The sequence below is a fragment of the Medicago truncatula genome, chromosome 8 (assembly GCF_003473485.1).
Source record: "Medicago truncatula cultivar Jemalong A17 chromosome 8, MtrunA17r5.0-ANR, whole genome shotgun sequence".
NCBI classification, from domain to species: Eukaryota; Viridiplantae; Streptophyta; class Magnoliopsida; order Fabales; family Fabaceae; genus Medicago; species Medicago truncatula.
Window position 1 is genome coordinate 9,365,454 of NC_053049.1, and position 12,403 is coordinate 9,377,856.

Genomic DNA, 12,403 nt, shown 5'->3' on the forward strand with positions numbered 1-12,403 from the left:
TCATTAAAATTGTGATTAAACACTGAAATAATAAAAGTATCCTATGATCACACAATAGTACAAAAATATCATTATTGAAGCATCAAGCTAGCCATACACAAGCCAAGCTACCAAAGATGGCTCAGATTCCAAAACAGTGCATGTTCAGAGTTTATCTCAAAAGCTAATAAACTTTTTTTTTACTCAACTAATATCAATAAATAATTTTCATAAAAAAAATTATGTTATCTGAACATCAAAATACAAATAATGTATGTCACAGTGTCACACCATACGTGGTATGTCACAGTGTCACATCATGCGTGGTTATCTTTTCTTATATGCTACGTTTTATCTTCTACAATATTCACACATGTGAAAACTACATAAAATAACCAAAGAATGTCGTATTTGACATCAAAATTTTAAAATAAAAATATTTTTTAAAATAAAAAAAAGTTGGAAATAAAATATACATAAATGTCACAACAAAGATGGGAAAAAGGAAAAATAGGTAATATTCACAATGCACAGGTGGAAGAAAATTGTGTAGCAGGACCAATAAGTTTTGGATATAAAGCTAGCAATTGATGAGTTTAATCTTCCCCTCATGATAAGAACTCAAATAACTTAAAGCCAATATATATAGATACATGCATATCATCACAAGGCAAAGACACAAACACAAACACAAACACAAACACAAACACACTCTCTACCTCAAAAAACATTCCTCTCCTTCACATGATGTTTGAATTAGAAAACATGGAATATAGCCAATATAGTAGTTATTCAGCAGAAGCAGGAGAAGAAGAAACATACACAACTAGTAGCATATCTTCCATGAGAAAGAAGAAAAACAAGAATACAAAGAGGTTTACTGATGAACAAATCAAATCATTGGAAACTATGTTTGAAACTGAGACAAGACTTGAACCAAGAAAGAAGTTGCAGTTAGCTAGAGAGCTTGGATTGCAGCCAAGACAAGTTGCTATATGGTTTCAAAACAAAAGAGCTAGATGGAAATCAAAGCAACTTGAAAGAGAATACAACAAACTTCAAAATAGTTACAATAATTTGGCTTCAAAGTTTGAATCTATGAAGAAGGAAAGACAAACATTACTAATACAGGTACTTAGTATAGTTCAATTTTAAATTTTAATCCATTTTGAAATGTTGATAAGATCTTAGGCGAAATTATTATTAATAACGGTGACACTCTGTCCCCTGATGTTACAAAGTCAATCTCTTATCACTGAACTGACACCTGATGAACAAGATAGTTATAAAATGGTTATTAGTGTCACTTAAATTACTAATATATTACATTTTGTATTGATTATTAACATATAGTTAATTATATAGAAATTTGACTAGTTTCCATGTTCAACAGTTGCAGAAGCTGAATGATCTAATACAAAAGCCAATAGAGCAAAGTCAGAGTAGTTCACAAGTTAAAGAAGCAAAGAGCATGGAAAGTGCATCAGAAAATGGAGGAAGAAACAAATGTGAGGCTGAGGTGAAACCAAGTCCTTCAATGGAAAGATCAGAACATGTACTTGATGTTCTATCAGATGATGACACAAGCATAAAGGTTGAATACTTTGGTTTAGAAGATGAAACTGGTCTTATGAATTTTGCTGAACATGCTGATGGTTCTTTAACATCACCAGAAGATTGGAGTGCTTTTGAATCAAATGATTTATTAGGCCAATCAAGTTGTGATTATCAATGGTGGGACTTTTGGTCTTGAATGAAACAGAGGAGGAAAATATGTGTGGAGGAAATATATGCAAAATTTATGATGTTAGAATCATCATTGTTTTGTTGAAGAAGTTGTCAGAGGAAAATCAAGGGACATTTTGTTTTTTGTACAACATAATCATTAGTTTGTAGGAAATGATTTTCATCTCTGCGGTTCGATCTTGTTTGGATAAATAACTTAATTAAGCGCTTATAGTATAAATAGTTATAAGCTTTGTAGGCTATTCTGGAGAGTCTATGGAAGTAAGTTACGGACATCTCATAAGCAGTTTTGAAAGGTTCTTCAAAATAGTTATACAAATGCGTACAAATAAGTTAAACCAAACAGACCCTTTAAGTGATAACTAAAGTTCTTTTAATATTGATATTCGTGAATAGTTAATGTAGTCTACTACTGCATTTAGTTCAATTAAAACAAATAAAAATGTTTGGTTGCATAACCAAAAGGAGATGAGTACTTGAGAATAAAGGAAGCCAAGAAAGCTTCAACTTATCATTTTCTTTTGGCAAAACTCAAATAAAATGTGTTTACAAGAGTGAAAGATCCTACACATGGCAATTGGAAAGGAAAAAAAAACCTACTAATTAGTTGGTAATGAATCAATTTTTTTACCCAAAAACCAACTTCTAAAATTAGTTTTGATATATTGCTTCTTTAATGCAGTTGATGCATGCATGCTAGTATAATAAGTTACTTAAAGTTGAAAACATCAGATGTTTATCCAAAAGGAAAATATACCAATAGACAAAATTGACTTTTGAAAACATCATGAAGTATATAAACAAATTTGGGAATATTCAAAACAGAACAAACAAAATTTGTGTGGATTTGTATGAAAAATTGACTAGTAAGCAATTTTTGTGGGAATATTCTGTAGTAGTTGTAGCAGTTCTATTCAGTTAAATAGGTAAAATACATAATTCATTTAAATTAAAACTAAAGTTACAAAATTAATATTGTTTATTATTAACTCATTTAGATTGATCTCTTTACTTTTGTAACCAAAAAAAAAAAACGCATTTGAATTGGTCTGATGAAATTGATTTGAGATCTGAAAATGTACCTCTCCTCAAAGTCTCAGGACAGAAGTGTCTATCCTAATGTATAACATATTACTATAGAGCTAAAATAATTATTGATATATCAAAGATGTGAATTAATGCTGACTATGCAGTACTAGTACTACCACATTATGCAGACACTTTAAGGGTGGAAAATATCAAATTGAAAAATCACATCATAGCAAATTTCTAGTTCAAGAGGTTGTTTCAGTTGAGTTATACCGACAAATTTATTGTGAAAAAGATCAAGGGTTATAAATTTATACATGTATATGAATCTGTATGCATCATTATGTGATTACAATTGAAACGTGAAAGTAGGATCATACTAACAGTTGAATGAATGAGAAGCAACTACACAAATAGAACTTGATCTTACATTGTCTCTTCTTCTTTTGGATTTTGGGGTCCCGAATTTTTTACATTGTCGAAATCTGAGTGCCTATTAACTAAATGATTGTGCTCAAAGGATTAATGAGTTTCATCAAAGAACGGATCGTACGAGAGAACCCGAGTTCGATTCCTGGATGAAACAACTCTTGGTTAGGTTATATTTATCTCACGGTCAAACTTCATATTGCCGGATTTCATTTTTCTGGGAATCGAAAGATTAACACCAAAAAATTTACGTACCTATTAAATTTTGTCATCAATTTGGAGTCAAATGGTTATTTGCAGGGCCGTTTCTAGAGTTTTAAGGATCTTAGGCATAATATGAGAAAATGACCCCTACATAATACATCATAAAATTTGTTAGCTCGTTGTTGTGATTTTGTTAGCTCTTCATTTAATATTTTTTCGCTTTTCACTACCAATTAAATGATTTTTTTGGCAACATCTGAAAAATAAATCAAATACTCCATAGACACCAAAACAAAATAAAGTATCGTAGAAGTATAGAACAATAGCACATGCGAAGTAGACTGAAATTTTAGCACCTAAGAATAATAACACAAAAAGTAAAAGTATATCAACAACGCTTAACTAACTTAATTTTGAACTTTTGGATGCAAAATACATGATACTACTACAAAATTAGTGTTAGACTTTTTAGAGGAATCATAGATACAAGAACTCTTTTGTATATTAGAAGTACATCATTCTTATTTTTATATGCTACAGGTAGCTAACAAGTTCATTATGATGATACATGAATGTGTCTCGCATGATCTTGATTATCAAATTTAACTATGCAATACTTTCAATAAAGGATCGCATAGTTAAATTCTCAATCAGTTCAAGAAAGTTGACATTACTATATTGATGTAATTTAATTTTTTGGAACCTTTGAAAGAAAAGATTAAAATTAATTTTTCTAATAGGTCCATTTTCAACTAAAATATAATTTGTTTTGTTATGAAAATTATCCCAATTCATTAGATAGTAAATATCACCAATATTTTTAATATTAGTGAAGCACATTATTAGGAATAAAGGGAGCAAAAAAATATCACCAATTTCTTGGATAATAATTTTTTAGCACATTATTAAGAACAACAACCAATTTTTTTATAGGGAGGGTGTGTATAGAAATCTTTGTGCAATAGGGGGTACATATGCATATCGCACCAAAAAACATTAATAGGCTTCAGCCAAGCACTTCATCATGTAAATGTTTGGGCCTTTATGTGAACTTTTCTAGATATACTCCCCATAAGCGAAATATTTCTATATACACCACCATTAAAAAAATTGAGCCCCCTACTAGCAAGGACCCTAGGCCATCGCACCCATGGCCTATGGCCTAGGGTCGGTCCTGGTTATTTGAAAGAAGAAAAAAAAAACCAAAGTTTTCTCTATTTAAGGAAAAAAAATTGACACGTTCTGTCGTAGATTAAGCTCATGTAGACCGACCTGGCATATCCTCATCCTACATGCCAGGGGTGGATCTGAATAGGTCCTGGTGTGGCAAGTGCAGCACCAGCCCAAGCTGAAGCTTAAAAAAAAAATTGTTTGGTCCATAAGCCCAGCCTAAAACATAAGTACATTGTAAACACTTTTTCCACTTCTCACCTATGAAACTTAAATACCGACACGGACATCGGACACTGACACGCCGATACCATGAATAATTTGAGAAAACTACATAATTCAATGTAATTATGTGTCTGTGTCGTGTCGGTGTCAAACACACAGGACACGCCTAATCCAAGCAGTGTCCGTGCTTCATAGCTTCTCACTTCATCAAACCCTTTTCATTCTTATTAAATTTAGTTTTCTTTATTTATTTGACAAAAAAAAAAATTGTGCCTCACCGATATCCTAAATCCAGATCCAACCCCTCCTACATGCTGAAAATAATAATACCAAACTATGACACCATTAATCTTTGACTATGGACAAGCTCTTCACACCTTTAGAACATAAACATTCCTAATTTTGTCAAATTCTCAACGTAAATTACCTTAATTCGCATGTCTATATGTATAGATATTGTATCTGCTCTTTGAATCAGATTATATGCTCATAAAAAATACTATTATCAATACATGAATCTATTCACACATATCATTCTCTCTTTTTTCTTGGATGGTATGGTATCAGAATTATACATGGCTTATGTATTCCAATACTCCAATTTTTTCCTTCTGTCAGGCTGAAGAATCACCTTCCACTACAGAAATGCCATGATCTATACTTGTTTCTCAGAGCACAATCTTATTTGAAATTAAACTCACATTAAGGTACAGAGTCTATTTGCTATATGAGATATCACTATTGGTTGTTAAAAATCTCGATATTACTTTTGATTGTCTTCTATTTTTCAGTGATACTATTTTATTTAGAGTTGTGTTATTTGAATATCAAAATACAGACAATATATGTGATGTGACACTTTATATATTTATTTCTATCTCTCCTATATATCTTTAGCTAATACTAACTTCTTTTTTTTAAAAAAAAAAAAATATGTCTAAAGACAACAAACCAAGACATCCAAACTATTTTGGCACCCTTTAGCTGCCACCTATTAACCGCAACACTAGAGAAATATTATTAAAATAAAAAGAAAGATGCGAAGGCACTTAAGGGATTAGACCAAAACCTAAATCAGAATAACCAACAAAATTTAGCATCTGCTTTAATAAAAATAAAAACCTGGTCAAGAAAACCTAGAGGGATAAAATTCTTCAAGGAAAAAGGAGTACATAGAAAACAACGGATATTATAAGAGCAATGATATATAGACACCCCCATCCGACATACACACTTTCAATCTGCACACAAGAATGTGACACGTGGCATCAAAGGTGGAGGATCAGGTGAAAGAGAGAGTAGTGGCAAGATGAAAATACTAAATTGCCCTTGCACAAGGGGTGTATATTGATGGTATGGGAAAAAAAAGTGTCTATGAATAATTGTTCTATTATAAGGAAGATAACCCTTGACAAAGATCAACATCAACAAAATCTAAATTTAGAATAACCTAATTTATTACGATTTAAAGAATTTAAAATGCACAACATAATAGAATTCATCCCAATTGGACCGTTTTGCTAAAGGCCAATAGAAGTAATTTTGTCAGCACACTAGTTGCCTTTCTAAAAATATGAGAAATGTAAAAACTATATGTTTCTTGTTAACTCCATACAAATCAGTCATCTATTCCTTAGGTGGCAGGAAACAATACTAGAATTTCTGAAAGCCATAGTAACAAGTTAAGAGTCAATCTCTAACTAAAATGTGCTCCAATTCTTCTTAAAATTCTGCTCATTATTCAAATGGTTCCGCTCATTTTCAAAATAAATGTCCAAAATGTCCCTACGCAACTTAACATGCGTAGCGTGAGTTAACATGCGCTACGTTACTTAAGTCAGTTTCCAGCAACACAAAACCTCCATTCATCCATTTTTCAACTTTTCAAAAAACGAAATTTTCACCCTCAAATCCGAATTTCACCATTCTTGCGCCATTCAAACCAAATTTCGTCCACAATATCAAGTAAGTGACTATTATACTACTTCTTTGCATTATTTTGGTTTAAATTTTCAAAATTTTTGATGAAAAATCACATTTTTAGGTTTTTAAAAAATTGTCTTTAATGTTAAAGATTATGATTGTTAGTGATGATTTAACTTAGGAATTGTTGTTTAGATGTTGTTTAGGGTACAATGTGGTAGTTTAGGGTTTAGAAAATGTAAGATTACATAGTTGCGGGGGGATCGACGTCACAGACGGGTGCATCCCATATTGTGGACCCGCCACAGTACCAGCATGAGCAACATTATCAGGAGCAGGCTTATCAGGAGCAGTATAGATTTCAGCCGGGTTATCAGTATCAGGAGGGGTATGAGTATCACCAGGGGTATCAGCCTCAGTTTCACGAGGGGTATCAGCCTGAGCAGCAGTATGTCGAGCCTCCTCAGCAGCAGCATCTTGAGCAACAGCATGTAGAGCATGTTATGGAGGATGAGGATCCCCATGGGGGCCTTACGAGTTGTCTCTTTTACCGGACTTCGGTAAACACGTCGCATGCAAGCTTTGGAACGATAAATCAATAAGTATAATTTGCTTTATTTAATTTAATGATATTTTACTATTATGTCAAGTTTATTTTACGTAGAATATGTTATGTTTATTTAATTTAAATATAACTACGTAGAATATGTCATGCTTATTTACATATTTAAGTATAATTGATTTATTTTTAACGTAGAATATATATATAGTTTATTATTATGTCAAGTTTATTTTACGTAGAATATATATATAGTTTATTATTATGTCAAATTTATTTTACGTAGAATATGTTATGTTTATTTAATTTAAGTATAATTACGTAGAATATGTCATGTTTATTTTACGTATTTAAGTATATTTGTACTTTATTATTTCCTGTTTATTTTACATATTTAATTATTTTTTTTGTATTTCGGTTGCAAGTGGATCGTAAGATGACTGACATCTCGCACGGGATGAAACTGAAGCTTTCTGCCTTGTCCCTTCTGTTGCTGGTATATGATAACCCTTGGTTCTGGGAACCGGTGGATAGATCGGGTCTAAGGTCCCTCCTTCTGACTGGGTACGAGAACATCTCCCACGGATTAGTGTGTGCCATGGCTGAGAGATGGCATCAAGAGACCAGCAGCTTCCATCTGCCTATTGGGGAGATGACCATCACACTGGATGATGTTACTTGTCTCCTAGACATCCCCGTCGCTGGACGGCTCATTCAAGAGGAGGATTTAGATCATGACCATGTTGTAGATCTGCTGGTGACTCACCTTTTCTTTCCGGTGGAGGATGCGGTTGAGCAAGTGACTGATTTTGGTGCCTCTGTCACTTTCACGGCCCTAAAAGACCGTTATGAGTACATGTTGAACAGGTGTAATCAGTTGTTGGGGGAGGATTTATCAGAGGAGAATGAGCAGGAGCTGAGTCGTATTAGGCTCGCTTGTGTCAAGGCGTTCTTGTTACTCTTGGTTGGCTACACCCTTTTTGCCAACAAGAACAGCAAAATCATTAGTCTGTTGTGGATGTTTGCGATTCGGGATTTGGCTAACATAGGCACGTGGTCATGGGGCGCGATGGGACTTGCTTTCTTGTATGAGCAACCGAATCTTACCTCATACTCAAATGTTGGCTCAGTTGGTGGTTACATGAGCTTGCTTGCGGTAATATATTTTTCCTTCTTTTTTTAAGTTAAACGTAAATGTATAGTTTCTTGTATGACACCCGTGTGCTGATATAGATTTGTCTCTTTGTTTTTGCAGGGATGGGTTATAACTCACTTCAGACATGTGGTTCTAAGGAAGAAATTTGAAGAGTATGAACGGCTTAACCTGTATGTGGGTAGATGGAGACCACAAAGGGGGTTTAAACATACTGACTACTTCAGAGGCTTGCTGGTTTCGATGGAGCATTGTCACGTCACCTGGAGGTCGTACGAGCACCGACGAGACGTGACACCTTTTCAGGACGTGTACTGGTACTCTGGATGGATCATGGCTGGAAGACAAGGATGGTGCGTCACTTGCCGGAGCGGGTGCTGAGGCAGTACGGACATGTTCAGAGGGTTCCCCGACCTCCTACTAGGGTTATGCCTCTTGCCCCAGCAGATGTGGCTGCTGCCTTCTTGGAGTTTGCTCTGCATGTCGTTTCCCAGTAGCAGAGGAGTCTCTAGGTCCCGGAGGACGAGCCTTGAAAGCATTCAGAGAGTTACATTAGGTGGTTCTACTGTGTATTCCATCCTCTCATCATCAACCCAGCTCCAGAGCCTGACATTCTCATGTCAAGACCTGTCTACCAGGATATTCTTGTTGACCAGGAGTAGGCCAGACATCCTTCCGACCCATTGCAGGTCATCAGCAGCATGAGAGGCAGAGTGGAGCATGCGATGGAGATTCCAGAGGTGGTTTCTAATTTACTCTTCTTCAGCATCTTAGAGGGCATCCAGACCGATTATAGCGTGTTTGACAATCAACAGGTTCCGAGGAGGAGGTCTTAGTCCGCAGGAGCAACAGCAGTAGGGTCTTAGTTTATGACTTGTTTTTTTATGACTTTTTGGATGTTTGTATAATGTACTACTTTTACATTTGCACGATTGGGCTTATTTATGACATTTACGTTATTTTTCGTTAAAATTGTGTTTCTAAAATTATTCGTTCTCTAAATTATGAGTTCTGGTTGAATCAATTAATGGTTGTACCAAAATTATTATTGAATAATTGCATGTTCACTAAACAGGAAATGAAGGAACAAAGGCAGCAACTACTGCCACTGCCATTGCCAGTCTGGTCTACAGCGTGCATAGTAGAAGCACCAGCGTGAGTTAACTCATGCTAGTGTTAAGACTAGCGTGACTTAACTCACGCTACTCATTGAAGTTTTTGGTGCATGCTTTGTACCACAGACAGAACTAGCGTGACTTAAGTCAAGCAACGTGACTTAAGTTGCGTTTAATTTTGCACTAGCGTGACTTAAGTCAAGTAACGTGACTTAAGTTGCATTTCATATTGCACTAGCGTGACTTAAGTCATGCTACCTGTCTTAAGTCACGTTCCAATTTGCACTAACGCATGTTAAATTGCATAAGGGTAAAAAGGTCTTTTATTTTGGGAATGAGCAAAACCATTTAGGTAATGAGTAGAATTCTTCTTCTTATAAGTTATCTCAATATCATTCATCAGCCCATGGAGCTCAACTTGAAAGGAAGTAATGATAGGGAGGTTAACCGCAAAGCTACCTAGATAATCCTTCAATTAAGTTTGACATCAAGACAACCTTAGCAGAACCATCAATACCGCATTTGACCCAATTAAGGATTAGACACATGAAATGGACAAAGAAATCTCTTAAAATCCCAAATTCCTCCAATTAAGTTTGACATCATCACATCTTTGCTTGTTTTAGCAGTTCTCATATTAATACAACTTATACGCATTTCAAAAATATACATAAAAATAAAATGACACTGTACTTGACATAAAAAATTTGATGTCTAGCATATCTCTTTTGTTAATGAGGAAAACTAAGCATTCTATTTGTGACACTTATTCAGGTTCATGCAATGTTTCTTTATCCTTGTCAACATCAAAGAGAATAACTCTTTTTCTGTCACATGATAGAATATTTACGGGTTTTAAATGTTTCACATACCAATCAAGAGCCTACAAAGTAAATAGAGAATATAAATTGACATGAAGTTATAGTATGATTCCTTTCTATCAAGACCAAAATATCTGGAAACTAGCTAAATTAATCCATGTACTAGCTAGGTCCATGATTTCTTCAATTCTTGTTGTAGTATGTCTTATGTGTCATTATTTTCAAGAGCCTCAATTTCATTTTGCATGCATATCGAATCAAACGCAATTTGAAATTATGATGTTATGTTGCCTTGTTTGTTTCACAGAGGAGGGTATCAGAAGTTGAGTGTAGTATATCAATTTGCTATTGTTTGGAACTTTTTGTGTGTATATCTAATGTTTACATTCCATGTAAAAACTATGGAATCAAACGCAATTTGGAAATTATGATGTTATGTTGCCCTTTTTTTTAAGGAAATATTTTTTACATTTATTTGATGTTACGCGTTTGTTGTAGAAATTATGAGCATATCAATCATCATGTTTGATGCATTCTATTTTATACCCTTTTTTTTTTTTACAATTTTTTGTACACTTTCTTTTTTAAGCAAATATTTCGTAAACTTATTTAATACTAAAAAAAATTGATCGCATCAATTTCACTCATATCCTCTTACCTTTTTTTTGAGAATATTTTGTACACAATACTAGAAAAATTCATCGCACTAATTTCATGTTTTTTTTTTTACATTATTTTGTACACTTTTTTTTAACCAATTTTATGCCTTTATTTCATTCATATCCTGTTGCTTTTTTTTTTACAATATTTTCTACATTTTTTTAATACGTTTACAAATAGAATACCCTAATTTTCATGCAAACTCGGCTACCTTAATTTTCATGTAAACTTGGTTATATATACCAAGCCCTAAACGTGTTTCTCTCAACAAAAAAAAATCCCTAAATTGTGTAAAAATTTCACACAGCACAAAAATCATATATTTTGATATTTAGAGCTTTGCAAATAAAAAGATGTGACCTTACAACTTATTTTTTTTCACCGTTACCAATTATATATTGCATTTTATTATTCGTATGTCAATCCTTTTATAATAAATCCGAGCGGAGCACGAGTCAAAAATCTAGTAATTCTTATTCAATTAATCATTGAATATTTGTATTTCAAATTAATATTTTATACATGCCTAAATTGAGGGGGAGTTTTTTTTTTTTATAGAAGTTCTCTAAACTGTTTACGGAATTGTCGTCGTCCTGCAAAATTCGGTGCTTAGTTGAGTGGATCTATGATAGGGCTAATTGGCACTTCATTGATTTATGGATTCCTCAACAAATAAGATGATATGTAGGCTAATTGGCACTTGAGACAATGATCCCCTATTTAGATCAAGTGATTGCATTCAGAAAGGAACCATGATTCTAAGTTGTAGGTTTTTAAACTATTCTAAAGAACGTCTAGTGTCAATTAGCAATAGCATGTGAAAGAGTATGAGTTTGAAAATATAAAGAAGAAAATAAAGAGATGTAGAATCTGGAATTTTGGATTGGTTTACCTATCGGAAAATTTAACTCAAGTTTTTCGGAAAACTTTTACAAACTGGATTTTTTTATTAGGGCGAAGTCATATAACAAAAGTGTTAATATTGAAAGTCTGGTGGTTTGTAGGGGTGAAGGTATAAGTGTAAGGGTACATGATAAATTTTCCTTGCTCTTTGTGGATCAATGATCATATATATAATGTTTGTTCTTCTCACTTCTCAAATTTCTCAAAAACATACTCCAGCGGTGTTGTTCAGCTTTGGTGTCGTTAGAAACTTTTTAAATCGTTCAATCACTTTTTAAATTGGTTTAACCGTTTTTAAAAGTGTCAAATGAAACTTAACCGCCGCTGAAAAATTAAATGACAACTAACTGCCGTTGGACCAACGACAGTTTAACAAAAAAAAAACACTTTGGACATATAAATCAATTTGTGCGTCCTTCATTAAAAAAAAAATCAATTTGTGCGTCTTTAAATTAAGACTCTCTTTAGCAAGACCAATTTTCTCACA

General features: G+C 33.6%; 1 protein-coding gene across 1 annotated transcript; it reads left to right on the forward strand.

The window, feature by feature from the left end:
• The first annotated feature begins 579 nt into the window (after nt 1-579).
• On the forward strand, nt 580-2,068 carry LOC11441913 (homeobox-leucine zipper protein ATHB-12). The gene is made up of 2 exons (XM_003627463.3): nt 580-1,110; nt 1,373-2,068. The coding sequence occupies exons 1-2, from the start codon at nt 724-726 to the stop codon at nt 1,730-1,732; spliced, it is 747 nt and encodes a 248-aa protein (XP_003627511.2). The 5' UTR covers nt 580-723; the 3' UTR covers nt 1,733-2,068.
• The last annotated feature ends 10,335 nt before the right edge of the window (nt 2,069-12,403 follow it).

Bases quoted from the DNA above. Each gene is read 5' to 3' on its own strand.
- LOC11441913 (XM_003627463.3), top strand. From the start codon at position 724: ATGATGTTTGAATTAGAAAACATGGAATATAGCCAATATAGTAGTTAT. The intron at 1,111-1,372 runs GTACTTAGTATA...CATGTTCAACAG, and splicing joins GACAAACATTACTAATACAG to TTGCAGAAGCTGAATGATCT.